This window comes from Anoplophora glabripennis, unplaced genomic scaffold (genome assembly GCF_000390285.2).
Source record: "Anoplophora glabripennis isolate ALB-LARVAE unplaced genomic scaffold, Agla_2.0 scaffold296, whole genome shotgun sequence".
NCBI lineage: Eukaryota > Metazoa > Arthropoda > Insecta > Coleoptera > Cerambycidae > Anoplophora > Anoplophora glabripennis.
The window spans coordinates 12,072-33,058 of NW_019416601.1; the positions used below are offsets into that span (position 1 = coordinate 12,072).

Genomic DNA, 20,987 nt, shown 5'->3' on the forward strand with positions numbered 1-20,987 from the left:
ACCCCCTAAAATATTTCGCACTTATTTAGAAACACCCTGTATTATAGGGTGTCCCAAAATTCACGCAAGATTCGAATTTTACACCATTTATGCTGTAAAGAGTTGTCAACGAAGAAAAAAAAAAGACAGCGAGAGAGCCGACAGTTTAAGGTTATTAATAATGATTTTATGTATAATTTTTTTTAAATAAGCTTTTAGTGACGTCATTTTTTCGTATTCTCAGCAAACCCTTTCATTTCATACTCATATCATGGAGGTGCATAAAAAATAACTGGTCCGCCATCTTTGGGAGCCCGCCATATTGAATTTAGAATGACGTCACTTATCTAACCATGGATTGTCATCCAAACTAAACGTGTATCCAAAATTTCAGCTCAATCGGTTGGGGATAACTGTTTCAAAAGTCAGTTGCAAAATATGCCCCATATTAACAAGGCAAGTTAAATAAAAGCTTGTAATGATGGAGCGCTACACGAAAAACAACGCGTTTTCATTGTTGAGCAATATTTTAAGAAATAATGAAGGTTTGGCAGTTACAGTTAGCAATTTTCGTACAAAATATGGTCGGAATAGTGATAACGTCGAAGCAGTTCGTGAGAGTGTTGCTGAGAAGAACATCAATTCTCTACAGCGTATTCTCACGAAATATTTGCATCTTCATGCTTACAAAGTTTACTTGACTCAAGAACTGAAGCCTGCTGACCATGCAGAGCGAAGAGAGTTCGTTATAAATGGATTATTATTATGGAACAAGTGGATAGGTACTGATTTTTCGAACAAAATCGTGTTCATCTTGATGTTTGGGGTTCAGAAAATCCACGAGTGATTGTTGAGAACCTAATGCATCCATACTGTGTCATTGTTTGCTGCAGATTTTGGGCTGGAGGCATCATCGGACCATTCTTCGAAATTGCGGCTGGTCAGGCAATTACAGTTAATGGTTACAGTTATCGCGACATGGTAATCCATGTGGTTTCAATTTTCTGGTAGTGTAATTTCCCGTTTGGTGATCAGAAGGCCGCCCAGATCGTGCGATTTAACGCAATTAGACTTTTTTCTTTAGGTTTTCTTTTGAAGTTTTAAGGTATATGGCATCAAGCCCACGCTCACCCACGCCTTGAAAGAGGAAGTTGAGCGCTGTATCAACGAAATTTAGCCGCATTTATGCACTCATACTACACATACTACAACATTCGACTTCACTCGCGAAAAAAAGCCTCCTTAATAGGAGTCTGACAGCAAAATTTTCAGTAGGGAAGGCAAATATAAGCCATAATAAAAAAACATTTTTTGTTTGATGACACGTTTGTGCGTTGGGTGCAAAATCGTCAAATTTAACACCTAGTGGTGGCCTCTAAAAATCTTGTGTATATCGGTATGTCATCCACATTATTTTTTAGCAAAAAATAAGTCCAGGGTAGTACAAAAGTATGCTTTCGTACTTCCAATTTAATTCGTATTCATATTGTTTATTAGTCTTCTCGATTAGTTAATGAAAATTTCAGTTTTTCTCATCATTAAAACAACTTTTGTAATTGCACCGTTTAAGGCCTATAACCGTAAAACCATTCGTTTAAGAGGTTAGGTTTATTAAAACTTTTGGTCACATTTTTCGATGTACTAACTATTGCCTTGCCACCCAAAGTTTGTAACATATTTTGCGGGACATCCTGTATCGCACTGGTGTCTAAATGGTGTCTAATTATAATAATTTAAAATTTATGATGTGGGCAGTACATATACACTTTTATAGTCATTGAAATATATACGACTTTAATAAATATTATATACAAAATTTTCTTGGTCTGAAAGTTGTTTGTGATATTTTTATTTTAGGTAAGTATAATGTTCAGACATAAACAATATAGAATAATTATATACATTTGTTGATTATACATTTCATATAAAAATAACATTTTATTGGTCATTTTCAACATTAATGTGTCTAATTATATCATCTAATTTTATATTCAATTCAGAAATTTCCTTCCTATCATTACCAGCGTTTTCAGCCAAAATTTTAACGATGTTTTCAATTCTCCGGATTTGATTATCCTCTTTTTTGACTTTCAGGGCTTCTCTTCTTTCTTGAATGATCCTGTTTGTTCTCTTTATAGTCTCCTTATCCAAATATATGTATGCACAAGAGCCTATACAATTTTTCCCGAATATAGACTGTCTCTTTTCTAAATAAATTTGACCATATTTGTTCGGATAAACAGTGAGTTTGTAATCCAAGTAATGTGGAAATAAACAAGCCTTTTTTGCCAACGGTTTGGAGATTCTAAAATTGCAATTCGATGCCTCAGAGAAGCAGCAACAAAAGTCGTTTATTCTCTTGAAAATGTTCTTTGGTAAAATATTGCCTAAGAGCATGCTTTCAACATACCGGATATGTTGAGCTCTAGCGATGTGACCAACTAACTCAGCATTGTTTTTAATCTGTTGGGTGTCACTTACCGCCAAACCATTGAGGAGATTCAACAGTATGATGGCTATCATGAAGATGAATAGGGCGAACATTATTTTGCTCGTAATTGGGAAATGATGAAAATTCAATGAACCTGCGTCGAACTCCCCAGTTAACATCACAATTGTTTTGAACATAGATTTTCCTGGGTCCGTGAAAAAATCTTCTTCTCCATCATCGTTTTCTGTGTTATTTTTGTTGTCTACTTCTGCCTCGGAAAACAGTATATAAAAACTTAGCGCAAAAGCTATTATTAGGAGTGAATACCACATAAGAAATTTGAAGAAATTTAAAGAAACCGTCTCCAACATCACTACGTTAGTGGACAGTTTTGGATGTTGACCAACCATTAGTACCAGTTCAAAAGCTGCTAGAAGTATCGACACCGAAGATAATATTCTTCTAGTGTCATCTACGGGATTACTTACAAATAATATACAACCAGTAAAGAATATGAGTATAATTTCAACATAATTTTCAAAGTTTCTAAAATATTTGTTAGGTGAGACAGTCATTTGGAATAGTTCTCGAAATATGAGTATTATGTAAGTTAGAAAAAATATTCCGTAGGATAAATTCGCAACAAAGTTTTCGAACGAGGAGTTTTCTGTATTACTGAAGTTGGCATACCACACAAATATATACACAACTAAAGATAAGACAAAAGCGATGTAAAACGCGAGATTCGTATAAAATAACCATCGAATACAGTGCCATTTCACGAACAGAAAGCTGACAACCACAGGGTGCTTGAGAAGATACCTAAATTCGGGAGCTTTGCTCATATATGAAATCACTTCAGTTTCAGTTACAAGTTCTCGGGTGACGATGTGGTTTAAGTTTGTTTCAGGATCGCTGTTCTCGAATGCCACATTGTACTCAATTTTCTCACTGGGAGGAATGATCGTGTTGTAGTTAAAGGTTATCGAGAAATCTTCCTTTTCGAATTTTTTCCCTTTCAAATCAAATTGTATGCAACTATCCAAGTGTTTTTCTAGAACTTCCGGTTCAATGTCTTGTATGGGCATCACTCCATATTTATTCTTCGAACCCAAAGACGCACCTAACTGTAAAAGATTTTCAACCTTCTCAGGATCAGAGTATCGAACTGCATAGTGAAGTGGTGAGTTCTTGGATTCATCTGTCTCGTTGATATCAATGAGGTCCCTATGTTTATGCAGTTTCTCCAAGAGGATATCATAACATTTACTGTGGCTAATACCGGGAAGTTCTTCGTTATCTATGTTCTTTAATAGCGTCACTAATACTGATTTAGGAACACGCGTTTTTGGATGGTCCAATAAAATGTCGAAAATCTCGTAGCAGCCATTGTCAGTGGTTATTTCAATCGGAGTCTTTCTGTTCTTGCTCGTCGTTGAATTGGGATCGGCGCCTTTGTTTATAAGATGTTCCGCAGCTCTTTTCAAACGTTTTTCGCAACTAACTTGCAGCAATGTTGAGGAGGTGTTATCAGCATTGACTAAGTCGAAAATATCACCGCCCTTAAAATTCAAAAAGGCATTTTCGTTCTTAGAATGCAGATATTTGAATAAAATGTTTGCGTCGCTATCGTTTTGGTTGTCATTTTTGTCTGGTAATATGCCATCGTAAAGGTTCTTTCTCTGTATGATATCCCTAGCAGTGTCCTTTCTAGATTTATGAGAATCTATGTCAACCGGTATATCGCTTGATTCCAGGATTACTTTTATTATCTCCTTGAACCCCTTCTTGGCAGCCCATAGTATGGGGGAGACATCATCTCCGTCGCCTTGGTTCACGTCGATGCCTTCTCGTACCAATATCTTAGCACATTCAACGAATTGCTCTAGAGAATCGTTTTTTCCGTAGCGAATCAGGATATGGAGTGCATTGCTGCCTTTTGCGAGAATGTTGATATCCCCTGGATTCCTTAAATTCTCCACAACTACCCGCAAAGTCTCGCTTTTGGTGCTGTAAGCTGCAAAATGTAACGCCTGCCATTCTTCGTCTATGTCACTGGAGTAGTAGAGATCGGCGCCTAAATCTATAAGAGTTTTTACCGTTTCCGCTTTAACCCGTTCTTCAGAACAAGCAATTAGGAGAATAGGTTTATTGTATTCAGCTCCGTAAATGTGACTAAGCAAGTTGGGGCTACTTTCAACTATGCGGGTGATATTTCTCACTTCATTTTTCAGCACCGATTTGAGAAGAACCTCTTCGGGTGTAGGGCAGATACTGTTGGTCCTCGCAAAACCTTCTCTTTTACCATTTAGTTGCCTATACATTTCTGCAATCTGAAACAAAGTACTATTTTTAATATTCGAGTAATCTATATTTATTCAGGGAAGCGAATGGACTATATGTTTAATGGGACAAAATAGCTAATATCTTGGAAGTTGTTGGGGATATTCTATTCACATTCTACACATACATAGTTTAAAAAATGGAATGCCCTTACTGAACCCTAAAATTCGTCTAATAGTCCTATGCTGATGTTTTAGATATTGATGAATGAATGACATTGTTATAATTTTGCCTTAATTAATTAAAAACGGTTCTATTGTTTATTTCTAGCTTTTTGGCTATAAAGCATATTTATTTTATAAGCAGGTAATCATCTGATAACCCAACTGTTCTAAAAGGGATAACACCAGCTTTTGTTGAATGTTTCTTTATATTGTCACTGGTGTCACAGCTATCGACTTAAATGGCAATTTATACAAAAGGCATCAATCGATATTTAATTTAGAATATTGTAGGTACCAGGTAATCATAATGATATAATCAATCCTGTTGAAGAGATATACTCGTAAATACAAACACTAGAAACCAACCATTCGCACGCAAATGTAATCTTTAAATATTAAAGCATATACGTATGTAGTTTTGATAATACTACGGTAACATGACATGTAAAATGATTTTTTCCTAACATACAAATAGTTGTATGCATGTTGTATAGATAGAGACGCTCGAATAATTTATGAGAATAAAAATTATTTAATTAGAAACTATATTATTTTTATTCTTTACCCTTTGATTTATTAGAATTGTTTTTATATCAAGTTTAAGCAACGTTATTAATAACAAAAAATATTGTTATAGGCAAAAAAAATTAAGGGAACAAAAAATGTTCAATTTTTTTTAGTGGTTATTTTTGAAAGGTTGTGACTTCGTGAATAATGGTCCTATTGAGAAAAAAAAAGCATCTTGAAGCTTGAAGATTCTAGTTTTGGAAAATCAACGAGTACTTTGCAAATATTGCGAAAAGTATAAATGTTTGTAGTTTTTTTTTAGCTCAATACATGAGGCCTGTAAATTTTGAAGCCGATCGGTCGAACGATTTGCCTTTCCTGAATCGTCAAAGTTTTATAAAAAATTAGATCAGGTTTATGGCTCCTTAAACATCAATTAATGATGATTAAGATGAAAAAATTTGTTTGTGTTATTTTTCTCATAATTTCGCGTTAAATACTCATCAAACATCGAAAAAAAATCAGTTTTCGAAAGTTGTTTGCGTTATTTTTTTCATGGACTGTCTCTTCAAGGGGATTCAGAATTATTAGTATTGTTCCAGTTTAAGCGAAGCCATAACATAGATATAAGTACTTTTCTATTTGTCAAAATGACCATAAATTTTGTACATGAGTAATTTCCATGAGATTAATTTTATTCATTCCTGCATGTCAACCTTAAATAAGCTTTGAATATACGTCACGCAGGATAATTTTTTATTGTGAAATTTTCCAGTAACGCCACTATTTTCTAGTAACGATTATATAATATTTTTCAACATTGACACTGACGAATATTTGTTATGTCGTGACTGAGGATATCTGTGACTCGTCACCAGTCTTATAGCGTCGTTATCGGTGCGGGCCTAGGGGCTCTAATAGTGGCTCTGTCTTCACAGAGTCTAGCCCGAGAACAACAAGGGCAGGTCAAAGATTCCTAGCTACCAATATAACCTTGTACATAGAAAATGGTTTAGGACATGATCATTAATTATTATTTAAAAAAAGTCAACATATTTTTGGTATCCGAACTGGAACACCTTTTATAGATACTATATATCGTAAGAGAATAAACCAGATCGAAGTTGTTATGGTTTTTATACATACAAGTGTGGTACCTATAATGTAAAACATAAGATTCGGCAAGAAAGGCGCACGATAGTCACAGAAAAGTAGTCTCAGCGTAGATCTCGCCTGTTCAGCACGTGAGGATGAAGTGTATATCGTTATTGTCCTGCATTTTATTAATTTTATGCATCTCAGTGTATGCATGGAATTATATTAGATTTATTCACTGAGCATTCCCACATCATAATGAGCCACAGAGACACCCCTGAATATTCAATGTGGCTACTGTCTACCTTCCGCTTGGCGTTTTTATTTCAAGCGAAATCTTGCGGAACGAAATATGTTCCTTGTTAAAATTTATAAAAACTTTATTATCAATTTTTAAATTACAATAATTCCACTAGCAGTGCTGGTCTGGATTATTTATACATATGTGATTAAGAATTGTGACACTGTTAGATAAAAAACGACCCAATGCAGTGAATCATATCCTGGATCACATTAATTTTCTAATTAATATAGTTTTAATATAATAATTTAAGAATAAGGGGATTAAAATGAAATTCAAAGGGGGGGGAGTAGAATGGGATGGATGGAAATATTAGGTATATTAAACAATTAATTCAACAAATATTTGCCTTACTATTATATTTTACTTATATCCAATATAATAATTTCATTTTTCTTATTTCAAATTATTCAATAATAAAATTAACAAAAATCTATTTGGTCGCAATTCTAGAGCTAATTCAATTTCTTACTAAGAACTGGTCAAAATTTTTTAACAAAATCTGTTCAATTTATCAATAGACTTTCGTCTCATGCTATTTGCTGTTTTATTACACCATCAAAACACCTTATTTATATTGCGTTTGTATCCAACTGGGATTTCGTTTATTATTTTATCAAGACTCATTCGTTAATATTTTTATAGCAGCAATTAATGTGGGCATTAATAAATCGGTGGGCTAGAAATGTTAGTAGCAAAGCAACTACTGACTAATGTATACTTTATGGTCCATATACGAAAGCAACAATAAATATTTATTCAAATTGCTCACAAAGATTCAGTGTGGAATAAAATACGTAGGTATAAACAGATATTAAGGATACAATGATTTTTTTAAGATAGTATAGTAATTAAATAACCAAATTTTTGGATTACAATTTTATGATACCATTTGAGGTGAGTCGTCTACGTTTGTCAATTTATGTAAACACATCAAATATACATCTACGTTTGTCTTTAATATATAGGGTGTTATTGAACTTATAACTTATGTCAAAAATTTAAAGGGGTGAAAAAGAAGCAAAAACTGAGTTAACTGATGTCACAAACTTGTTAAATTTATAAACATCTACGTTTGTCAAAGGACCCCGCACTTTTTATACGGAAAAGTGGTTTCAGTCGGGAGGTCTAATTTTTGGTGGAAAAGGTAGTTCTCAACATCATGAACAAAAAAGCTAATGGGCACAAAAAAATCTACCGTCAGGATTTTGCGCTACTGCGCACACAAGGTCGGCACCTGGGTTTTCAGGAGTCGGGTTATTTTTGTCAAAAAAGAGCGTGTTCAGTGACCGATTATGGAGACATGCATGCGTGAAGGTGTGTTGGAGTGATAAAGTACTATATACAGTGTGTATCTTAAGTGATGACTTTAATTTCAAGGGGTGATTTCTTGTCATATTTTAAGCAAAAAAGTGCATATGAACTTCGGTCCGCAAGTGCTTCGTTACCGAGATACAGGGTGTCAAAGACTGATTCGAAATAATTTAATGAAATTTCATACACGGAGGTTTTTTGGAATGATAAATTCAAAGCTGTGGTCAATTTAGGTGTATTTTTTTGAGGGCGCCAATAATGAAGTAGCTAGGAGCAACCGTTTCCATGAAAAACGCATTTAAACTTGCTTGAGTTGGAAATATCATAAAAATTGAATTAAATCAAATGCTCAAAATGAGAACCGCCACTGTCAATACAAGCATGTAATCTTCTGCTCATCGACTGTCGCACACGTTCCAAAATTCCTGGAGTGTTGCGTATGACATTACAAGAATTTACAATTCTGTTTCTTAAATCATTTTCATCTACAACTGGCGTTGCATAAACAAGCGACTTCAGATGTCCCCAAAAGAAATAGTCCAGAGGATTTAGGTCTGGAGATCGTGCTGGCCACGGCTGAGGTCCTCCCCGACCTATCCATCGCTGAGCAAAAGTGTCATTAAGATGTTGGCGAGCAGCAAGACTGAAATGAGCAGGTGCCCCGTCGTGCATAAACCACATGTCATTTCTGGTTGCTAGTAGTACATCTTCTAACAGACCAGGCAATGTTTCAGCTAGAAACTGTCTGTAAGTCTCACCATTCAGTCGAGGAGGAAGAAAATGCGGTCCGATGACATGATCACCAATAACTCCGGCCCACACATTCACCGAAAACTGCTGCTGAAATCCACGTTCTCCAATAACATGGGGATTTTCATAGTTCCAAAAATGATTATTGTGGAAGTTTATGATGGCATCCCGTGAAAAAGTTGCCTCATCTGTGAACAGAATTTTAGACGTAAAGTTGGGATTCTGCGCAGTTTTTTGGAGAAACCATCGACAATAATCTAACCGTGCAGGAAAATCTCTTGGCAACAGTGGTTGCACGCGTTGAATGTGGTACGGATAAAGTAAATTTGTGTGCAAAACCCTCCAAACACTTTGATGACTTATGTTAAACTGTTCAGATAATCTTCGCGTACTACTTGACGGATTAGCTTCCACTTCTTGTAGGATTGCTTCTTCTAGTTGTGGTGTCATTATTGTTCTCGGTCTACCAATACGTTCAGCGTGAGCATTTAAAGATCCAGTTTCGCACAGTCTAGCATGGAGCCTTATGAAAGTTCTTTCTGATGGAAGTGGTCTATTGGGAAATCGTTCCTGGTAAATTCGACGGGCTTGTGCAGCATTTCCATCTGCTAGCCCATAAATGAAATGTATTTGAGCTTGTTCAACGTTATTCATAGTTAACTGCACACTAAAAGATAGTCAACTGACAGTATCTTGTCACTTTTAATGCCAAATATCATCGGAATTTTGTTATCACAGGAATTTTTGTATTCAACAAAAAAACATTTCTTTAAAATCTTTTTTAAGCAGATAAGGTAGGAGAATCGATTATTCTAGTCCAAAATGGCATACAGGGTAGCACAAAAAAGTTGCGATAGATTAAAGAGGCCGAAATCGTTGCCGGTGGCGCCCTAAAAAAAATACACCTAAATTGACCATAGCTTTGAATTTGTCATTCCAAAAAACCCCCGTGTATGAAATTTCATTAAATTATTTCGAATCAGTCTTTGACACCCTGTATCTCGGTAACGAAGCACTTGCGGACCGAAGTTCATATGCACTTTTTTGCTTAAAATATGACAAGGAATCACCCCTTGAAATTAAAGTCATCACTTAAGATACACCCTGTATATAGTACTTTTTCACTCCAACACACCTTCACGCATGCATGTCTCCATAATCGGTCACTGAACACGCTCTTTTTTGATAAAAATAACCCGACTCCTGAAAACCCAGGTGTCGACTTGTATGCGCCGTAGCGCAAAATCCTGACGGTAGATTTATTTGTGCCCATTAGCTTTTTTTTTCAGGATGTTGAGAACTACCTTTTCCACCAAAAATTAGACCTCCCGACTGAAACCACTTTTCCATATAAAAAGTGGGGGGTCCTTTGTCAAAATTTGTCACCAGTTGAACTAAAGAATACCCTATATAAATAGATATTTTTTATTTAGTTCTCTTTTTCTAATTATTCAATCAACTTAATATGTTCGTACAATTAATTTTTGAATTTTTTTCTTCATAAATTGACTTTTCAAAAGGATGAAGACCTTTCTGCGGCGCCCACTATGTTAGAATTTTAAATAAATGAAAATAATAAACTATGCCCTCTATTAACTTGCAAAGTAGGGAATACCTACTGACGGAATATACTTATAGTGCTTTATATTTATGTATGTGCGACTCCAAAACGGAATTGCTTCAATTGTGTACATAAATACGGACAACATTCGTTAAAAATGTATGTGTGACATGAAGAAAATTACTGCTTTGTCTTTCTGAAATAACATGCAGGACAGACAATGGAATAATATAAATGTTATGATTAATATATAATCGAAAATTTATTGACTAATGTCATTTTCTATTTATTAAGCCAATGTTGAGGATTAAATTTCACCGATAAATTTCTAAGTAAAGACAAAATAAAAATAAAGAATTATAATAAAACTAGTTCAAATGATTATCTGTAAAATGATTACCTAAATGTAAATATAAAATATGTTTTATTATTAAATGGAATTTCCCAAAAATTTTGTAGAAAAGGGTTATTACAGATCTGTGGACTCATAATAGGCAGATTTAGGCTAATTAATTCACCCATATCCCAAATCGCTTCGTTTCGTCGCTAGATGGTGAAAATTTTTTGAATTTTGTAAATAACTTGAATATGTATTAATCATTTTTGCTTTCAATCTACACATTTTGGTGCTAGACAGTGTTTTTTAAAACTTACAACTCTTACAAACTTCCAAATGGTATCACCTATCAAATTAAAAATAGTTGTCATTATTGTTCGAAAGAGGAAAAAGTTATGAACGTATATTCTCACCATACATCAATTTTGTAGGAGTTGTAAGTTTTAAGAAACACTCTGTATAACACCAAAATATGTAGATTGAAAGCAAAAGTCCACACCCACAAATAATCAAAATCGAATAATACGTATTCAAAATTTAAAAAAATTTCACCAACCTTGAGGCCATCTAGCGACCAAACGAAGCGATTTGGGATATGGGTGAATTTTCGTAAATCTGCCTATTTTGAGACTGTGGTCTTCCGTTGTACACGTTATTCGGGGACATCCTGTATAAATAAATTATCAAACTATCATATTTGACAATTTTAGTAAAAAATCTTAACTTAAACATATGTTTTATAGTTATGTATCTTGTTAGCAATAGATTAACAGGAATAAGGAATAAGTTTGCGGGTGAGAAACAAGACTAGAATAGCGAAGGACGCGATAAGAATGGTTTACAGATTGTATGTAAATATTAATTTTCTGTAACTTAAGGAACAACAGTGAGATTTCATATTCGAATCTAAATAGTACAGTTTGGTTTACTATGTTAAATCTTTAGTTTTCATGTAGGCTATACAGGGTGTGCTAGTTAACACTCCCGCTCCCAATATCTCCCAAATGAAGCAATTTATTTTAGTTCGGTAACTGAGGTTGTTATGTTCCTCGAATAGCTTCAAATTGCAGTTAGAATTGTTCAAATCTTTCCGTATAGATGGCGTGGCGATACTAAAAAATGTATTGATTCCTAAAACGTGGAAATGCGGTCCTCCTGAAAGATCGTTAAATTTTGAGTAATTTTCACACTGAAACAAAATATTCTTTTAAAATATTGTTACAATGGCTTTATTCACACCACATACTAACTAACAAATAATAAATTATAAAAAAAACTAATGATCAAATACAGAAAAAAAATTGTACAATATTTTATCAAATATTATTTAAAAATTCAATCATATGTGGCTCATGTCATTTGTTTAAAATAAAATATGTGTGACAGATGACATATTAGTTTCCAATAATTACAATTTTATCAGCTTGCGTCTTTCAATTTAACTATACTAGTTATAAGATTTACCATTGTACATTTTTATTATGTAGTCGATCATTTGTTTTTTTATAATTTATTGTTTGTTAGTTGTGGTGTGAATAAAGCCATTATAATATTATTTTAAAAGAATATTTTGTCTCAGTGCAATATAAATAAAATAATAGATTTTCCTGTTACATTATACATTGCTCATTGAATATTGAAGTTCACCCAATATTTATTGTAAAAAATTTTATATCACAAAAATTACTCAAAATTTAACGATCTTTTAGGAGGACCGCATTTCCACATTTTAGGAATCAAAAATATTTTAGTATCGCCACGCCACAGAAAGATTTGAATTAACAATTCTAACTACAATTTGTAGCTATTCGAGGGACCTAACAACCTCAGTTTCCGAAACTAAAATAAATTTCTTCATTTCGGAGATATTAGCAGCGGGAGTGTTAAATGGCACACCCTGTATAGTAGAAGCAAACAGCCAAGGTTCACCGAAATATACGATACCAAGCCAGATGTGTTGGTTTTTGTAAAAAATATTGTTGCGCTTCACTGTTATGAAATGCATCCTCTGTTCATTGACATCTTAAAGATGTCCTTGCAGTACTAAAAGAAATAATTATATTATGTAAACAAAACATTTCGATTTACAACGGCTGGTATATATTATTTCACTTTTTTATTTTAATAATTGTACTTAGGTATATATTCAGCCTAAAGTGTAAATTGCAAGTGTTTTTCCGTTTGCAATTTACACTTACACCTTAATTAAATGCGTAGGTTTAAAAACAAGTGATGATAATATCCTTTTACATGACTGTCTCATACTATCCAAGTTGCATAGTTTAGCATTTATTAATCTTATTACTTCTAAGACTGCATATTTCTTCAGGCGTATGATAAACAAACGCGCAATGCTGAAAGGTGGAATTTGTTATTTGATAAACTTTATTCCATTCCATTTCTTCTGAGCATAAAAGTCATAGTTTTAATAAATGTTTGTTCGCTGTTTATTAACTTTTATAACATATAACCAGTTAAATATGAAAAATTCATATAATTTGTTTTGAGAATATTAAAACTGTAATCTTTTATGTCTACAACTTGTTTTCTCAGAAATCTGCTCATATTTTGATGCAACTGGAAAGAACTTTTGGTTATGGACACCTTTTTATTCAGTATTTATTTAAGATTTTAACTGTTTAATCGAACTTATTTTCTTCAAAATTACAGCTTCCGACTTCTAGTCTGTTTACATTCCATCATTTTGAGAACCCACTTGAACTGATTTCAAATGTTTATGCTTTATATTATGCCTTTGTAAGAGACGACGACCATACGATATACATACGATGATAAATCAGATTTAATGAATCGCAATACAGAAGCACCGTTTATTTAAACAACTGAAATAATATCTTTGTTTATAAGCATTAAGGATAAAGTTTATTCGAACAAAGACTTTTTACGAAGACGCTTTGCTCGCAAAAGTGTTGGGAAATATCAAACACCTGTTTCTCACAGCGCATATTGCTTATTTCTCACATGTATTAAATTAATTTAGAAGATAATTTTAATTAATACGTCTCGTTCATTATATTGGATGTATCATTGAGCGTTCAGTGGCTAGACTTTCAGTGAATCACGCTAATTATACTGTAAGTGTATATTCCTTCCCATATTCGACTTGAATCCAGTATCTACCTCAGAAACAACCAAAGTTAAGAAAAAATAATACCACGTTCCCCAGCTCGATGTCCAAGGCAAATTCAAACTGCAATCAGAAATTTGAGACCTACATTAGTTCTGGGGTTACAAGGCAATATTTATTTACTTCATATTTTGACTAGGTGCGCCTCTTTTCTACTAATTGCATAAGAATTAAAGAACTAACCGCCTTTATATCTACTAATATTGTAGAATGCAATGTCAATAATATTCTGGAAGTGATAGCAAATGAAATAAGTCCGTTCGTTGATTAGGTATTTTACTGAGGTCCCATATAATGTCGGTAACATTAATGTTAAACGAGAATCATTAGGTCATTTGGAATATAAGAAATTAAAGCAAGTAGCACATAATGTTTATGGTTTGTAAACGTCAATTGAATAATACGTATTCGAGTTATTTACAAAATTCAAAAAATTTTCACGAAGTTTGAGGCCATCTACGTTGTATACGTTATTCTGGGAAACCCTGTATATTGATAATCTAAATATGTCTTATATGTATTTTATAAGTTAAAGGCCAGACTTCCAGACTGCATTTTTCAAATATCTTTATATGTCATTTAAATCTGTGTGTCACTTACTCAATAGCCAATAGTTGATATAGATACCTATAGGTACGGTTGGGTACTTTATAGGAAAGATTTCGATATGTGATGAGAGCTATAACTTGACACTCTATCTTGAATATAAAAAAATACATATTTTTGTTAGTTAGACCGCGGTTCCCTATAAAATTCAATTTCCTATAAACGTATTAAGAATAATAAAGAATGGACACCTATTTTTTATTTAGTTTGCAGTATGTTATCTGTTAATTATTTATTTGTGTATTTGTGACATTATTTCATTGGGGTTTTTATCATACTAAAAAGAAGAAAAATAAATTAAATATTAAGTCTCTTGAAAACGAAAATTAATAAAAGAAAAAAAATATGTTTTTGATTAGGCAAAAATATGTTTGTAAAAGCGATCTCTTGTCTAGTTCCTTTGAGCGAAGGTTATTTTCAGTCAAATCATTTATAAGAAGGTGAATATTATTTTGAAAACTGTTAAAATGTTATATCGATTCTATAAACAATATTTTACATCCTGAATGGACATAAAAATCAAATATTCCCGTCATTAAAAAACATTGTGAACTCGTCTTCTGAGGTCAATAAAAATATTCCGATTATTTTAATTTTAAAGTTTCATTATTTGGCTGAATACCTACGTATTAAAAATATTCCAGTATTGGTGCAACTTTTCTCTCTTTTAAGTATAATATATATATAATATAAATTATGTATAATAAGTATTTGATTCTTTAAAACAAAAAGTACTTTATTAATAAAATTATAGTCAATATTTACTAGTTACTAGTAAAAGTTACTAATTTGTTTAATTAAACAGTCACTGTTTATACTAGTTTACTCATAAAGTTTAAATGGAATGTGGTTATTTTTCCTTGATAAGTCATAATATGATTAAAAATAGAAAGAAATATTGAAATATTTTGGCCATATAGGAAAAAATATAATTAAAATGGATTTGCTTGAATATTTGTTCTGGGTTATCCAATAATCAACTGATAAGGATAAATAAAATGATATCTATTTTAAGTAACATTAGAATGAGTTCAATATATAACTGCTTATATCACTGCTATTTTACAAAGAATAACGAAAAAGCAAGCTAAGCTGTTTTCAAGTTCCTAACATATATTTAGTTTTAATAATTTAATTACCTATTTTATATTATAAATGTATGAAATTTAGAGTAGACTATATTATCATCTTTCTGTAAGATTCATTGATACATAGAACCGAAAATACCCGTATTATTTTTAAGCCTTATACGATAAACAACAAAATATTATGTTTAATCCTTTTTAAGATATATCGTGCAAAATATAAAGTATCATCAAACTTTAATTGTTTAGATGCAACAAATAACTATATTATAAATTGTACCTTTATTGATAAAACAAATGGAAAGTTAACTTTTTATGTTACGAGTGGTAAAGTTATTAATATACAGGGTGTCCCGAAATTAGGGGCAATATTTCTAGAGAGTGTTCTATGTCGAAAAACATTACTTTATCTTTATATAAAAAATCCTTCATAAGGAAGTTATAGTCACTTAAAGGGGCCGCTCTGATGATGTTTTTATCTAAATAATTCTGAAACCAGTTGAGATAAATTTATGAAATTTGGTAATTAGCTTAAACTCTTACGCATACTCGGTCCGTTACTAAAACAAAATTTACAAATTTACCATAACTTTTTTATGCTTTGACTTTTTTTACTTTTGACTGAAAAGTATGAAATTTCAGAGCTTTTTAGTAAAAACGGTACTCTTGGTTCAAATTGGTAGAATGTTCCATTTTTGTGTAAAATGCATTTAAAAATAATGATACATGTGTTAATCACCAAGAATTGAAATTTTCATATTTTCTTTAAAGTGCTGTTTTGCCTTAAGGAAATAAATGATTAAAAATCTACTACATATATAAGATTTGTAAATTGTGATGTTATTTTTGAGCTAGCTTACTAATATTTTTAGATAATTTAAATTAATTTAATTAACCTCTTTGTTAATAATTAGCTTCTTCATTTGCAATAGGTGTTATTTTTGGTTGTCTGATATTATGTAATTCTGTAGCTCTGTTTTGTACAAGGCCTACAAGAAATGTTAAACAACTCTTTTTAATGGTAATATATAACTTAACTCACTGTAACTATAACTATAACTATAGAATAACTGACTACATAACTTAAAAATAATCCGAATTACAGGATGTTAAATTGAAAACCTGTGTTTTTTTTTATAACATAAAAAAGATTAAATTAATCTGGACAAGTATCTCTTTGCTTCATTTTTAAATAAAACCTAAATATAATTTGTTTGTTACTAGAAGTACAAAAATCCCATTTTACTGTTAATTTTTTCAGAATTTCTTGCTACAGCTCATCAAGTTTTGGGACAAACAAAAACGATACCGTATTGGAATGATGAGGCACTTTAGTTGCATGTTTAAATTTCATTGCGATCAGGAGAAGGTCAAAACATTGAAACAATACGTTAACGGAGACTAGTTAAATAAATAGTACACTAACAGATAAGTTTCATGTGAAATCATTAAAAATGTATTATAAAAGGTGATTCTAAACTGTACCAAACTGAAATAGGATATGTCAGTTTAAGGAAAAAGTTCCTATCTGTGGTCCGAAAGTTTGTAGTAAAACAGTTATAGGGTGATAAAAGTGCATCATCAGAAACACATTTTTTAGATTACTGGAAATATGGAGGAATAGTTTTTTCCTCATTCACAGTGGCGGAAATGCAGAGGGAAATTGAGGGTTTTTTATATTACAAACATGTAAATGTTCGAGAAAATTAGCAATACGTGAATATTTTCTGCAGTATGATGTACCATGAATTGCATTCAAATTACCTAGCTGCTTATGGGAAAGAAAATATTTTAGCACCAATGATCTTATCATTTTTTTCTCTTATTTTAATTTTTATCAATACTTAATGTCTTAGCAAAGTTACAAAACAATCCACAGCACTTTTGTTGTTCGAAATCTATTTCGTCAAAGTTCCTAAAAAATTTTATTTCTATCTACGAGATACTACTAGGTCCTTAAAGATCTCGAACAATAATTTAAAAAAAATCTACCTTCCACAAAAGATTATTGTAATAAGTAATACATATAAATAATTATATGTATATTAACTATTTTGAAGGTATTAAAAGAAAATTAATTTTACCACACTGTAACTTTTTTAATAGGCGTTTATAGACTCATGTTCGTAGGAAATTTTTTGTTCAGTTTGATTTTATATCTCTTCTTTCAGTTTGGCATCATATTTTACAAACATCTTGTATATGTAATAAAATTTACTCTTATAAATTTAAACGTATTATGAATCCAATATAATTCAAATAGTATAATACAACAAATCTGTTTGTTTGAGTAGTTAGCAAATCGTAGGAAACCAATTATGAAAGTAAATTTACTTTTGAATTTTTATTCAAGGCAAAACTACTACTGAATTCGACTAAAAACTGCAGTAACTAACTTGGAGATACTGAATTATTAAATAAGTACGAGTTATTTTTTCATTAAAAAGAGGTCATCTACATATTTTGAGTAAAATCGATATCAATATTTTAAGATAATTGAGCAGTATAGTGTATCAGACAAAAATCAGTACGGAAAGTGCTATATATACTCATTATAGGAAAGAAGTACATATGTACTGCATTAAAATGACACAAATTTGAGATATATATTCCAAATTTCTTGAAGAAACATTTACTTAAAATACATACCCTACGTAGTATCCTAGGCACTGCGGTGGTGGTCTTGAACTTTTAGAAAAATTCAGTCATATATTTTTGTTTCTTTTGTTGTATATTGTTATATAAAAATTTAAAAAAATTGTATACGCTTTACAATTTCAAGTAAGAAAAAAGGAATATGGTGCCTCTCTTAATAAATAATATTGTACGATTTAAAGAAATAAACCATTTTTTTAACAAAGGCAATTTGGACATTAATTTTACATATGAAGGCAGCAATAAAATAACCTAGAAAAAATCTTTTAGTTCCTACCGCTATTAGAAATATTTGCATACATAGACCGTATTTAGTACTACATTTTGGTCTATCAGGTAAAAGCAATTATTTTTTGGCTTTATTGTTGTTACACCGCATCAACTACGCAGTTACAATAAAAGTGAGACTAAAATCCACTAAATAGCATCTATGGGTGTGATTTTACCTTGCGTTTTTAGAAAATGGTACCTTATTGGTCGCAGCCTACTAGCTTTTCATTTCTGAGCGATTAGTCACTGTATTTAGGAATTTGTTAAAAACGTAATCGACGGAAGGTCAAAACATCAGACAGTTCCCATCAGGAAACTTGACATGTATGCTGAAAGAGGGAATCTCGAAATTCAGAGGGAGATAATGGAGTCGTCCGACCGGATTTGAACTGATACGGTTTCTATAATTTATTAGATCAGCACTAGGGCCAGGCTTATTTCATTAAATAAGGCATGACGTCACAACACATTGTAAAATTGATGTAATTACATGTAATGACAAATAACTCCCCGATAGAGAAGAGCAGGTACTCACTTTTCGGTGTGGTGTTAAGAGAATATAATCCAAAAGTGTGGCGATTATCTTATATGGCACATCACAGGGCACTATGATGTAGTAATTTAGGCACAAGTGGCACAAATTAAACCCAGTGTCTGGTTTTTATGAACACATTTGGAGTCGTTTGATCTGAGTTGCGACGAGCTGCGGCCGATGGCAAGTAACAAGTGTGTTTAAATTGTGTTACCGCTGGCGCTGTGTAGGACACAAAGTTGCGCGCTGACGATGGCTATGTGGCTGTGGTCGTGGTTAATAATTATTATTGTGAACGTGATGCACTTTCCATTTTTGTTTTTCAGGCAGACGGACTTTTAAGGTAAAGTAACGTAGGTAGTAGGCTACTAAGACCTGTGTTTGCTTCATGTTCGTTATTAGTCATATTCAGTTCCTTTTTCAATTTAAAAATGTTTTACGATTGAGACAATTATAAACAAAGTTGGCATTTGGGTTTTATTAAAAAAAATTTAGCGCCGCATCTTCTAATTGATTCAACTTATAATACCCACCTAATTTTCCCATATAGGCAGGAACATAATGAACTCGTATCGTACCGAATGACGCTTTCCTTGCTTGATTCTTATTTCAAATGTAAACAAGGGTCACTAGATTGTCAAAAACACTCGAGACAAATCAAATCATTTTACATTTACCAATTTTTAACACAATTAATACAATATCCGCTGATTATTGATTTGAATAAGACGTTTTGAAATAAAACAACATAAATCAATCAAGTCGACGAAAGCATGCAAAACACTTCCTCAGCTTGCAAATAATCACACTGAACTTGAACTAAGTACAGAATTGTAAACAGTTGATCATTTGATTAAGTAGGAAGATTCAGGGTCTGCCTAAATCTCGGGTAATAACTCTTTAACCCACAGTGTTACTATGTTGCATACAACTACGTAATTTTATTTTTATTTTGTAATATTGGCGGTAAGTACATACTCACTGTAGTATTTGCCTACAGACAAAATATAAAGGCACTAGCGATTGAATTAGAAAAAAATATATCATGTGTTAAAGAGAATCCTTTTACAGAAAGGGAATCAAAACTTTTGTGTCGTTTGTGTCGTATACGATAGACCAGGACGGATCTGTCGAAATATCCCACTGTAGATTCCTAAAACTGGGCGAGGTCCGGAATATTTTATTTTCAAAATTGCACAAATGTTTTTTACTTACATCTTGGAACCTATTCATTTTGGAAGAATATTGAAGAGGAAAAAATTTTTAGAATTGAATTTTGCACAATATACTGTAAGTTAAAAATATTTAAATTGATTAGCGATGTTGCAAAATAGAAATAATTAATGAAAAAAAAAGAGAAAATAATCAAGTTTTTTTGGATAATTTTTTAAAAATATTTTAATTGCTCCGAGAGCATTCTAACTTTAGAGTATAATAAAACAACACACCAAAATTTCATTGAAATCGGTTCCATAGTTTTCGCAAAATAATTTTTTGAAAAAAATTTTCAAATTTTCAAAATGTTGCACAGCCTCAAATAAAGCACCTTCTTTCACAGAGAAAAGACCGCTCAACCTTTCAAATGGTTTTTCAAAAATTGAAATCAGTTGATTAGGACGTTAACACTTTTTTTATTTTTAAATAATTAGTTTACATTTATCAATTTGCAATTTAGTTAATTCAAAAAATTGTATTTTAAAGTACTCGGAAAGACGCTTCATTTTTTAAAAAAAAGTTAAATTCCGTTTATTAGTTCTCGAGATATAAGCGGCTAAAGTTTATCGGCATTTACCGTTAATTTATAAACAATTTAGCAAGAATCTTTGATCCAGTGGCGTCGTTTTTCCGAGTTCTAAGCTGGAAAAAATTTTCATATCCATGTTATCGGCAACATAGATAAATCATCGGA

The 20,987-nt window shown here is 32.1% G+C and overlaps 1 protein-coding gene across 2 annotated transcripts; it reads right to left on the reverse strand.

The window, feature by feature from the left end:
* Positions 1–1,801: 1,801 nt before the first annotated feature.
* Positions 1,802–19,329, reverse strand: LOC108912589 (transient receptor potential cation channel protein painless). 2 transcript variants are annotated; one of them, XM_018717860.1, is made up of 2 exons: positions 19,082–19,329; positions 1,802–4,756 (listed from the first exon to the last, which is right to left on the reverse strand). In XM_018717860.1, the coding sequence occupies exon 2, from the start codon at positions 4,732–4,734 to the stop codon at positions 1,918–1,920; it is 2,817 nt and encodes a 938-aa protein (XP_018573376.1). In that variant the 5' UTR covers positions 4,735–4,756; positions 19,082–19,329; the 3' UTR covers positions 1,802–1,917. The 2 variants fall into 2 exon arrangements, with proteins under 2 accessions (XP_018573376.1, XP_018573375.1); XM_018717859.1 differs by having other exon boundaries at positions 1,802–4,743; positions 19,082–19,328.
* Positions 19,330–20,987: the final 1,658 nt, after the last annotated feature.

Coding starts and splice junctions, on each gene's coding strand:
- LOC108912589 (XM_018717860.1), bottom strand. CDS start 4,734: ATGTATAGGCAACTAAATGGTAAAAGAGAAGGTTTTGCGAGGACCAAC.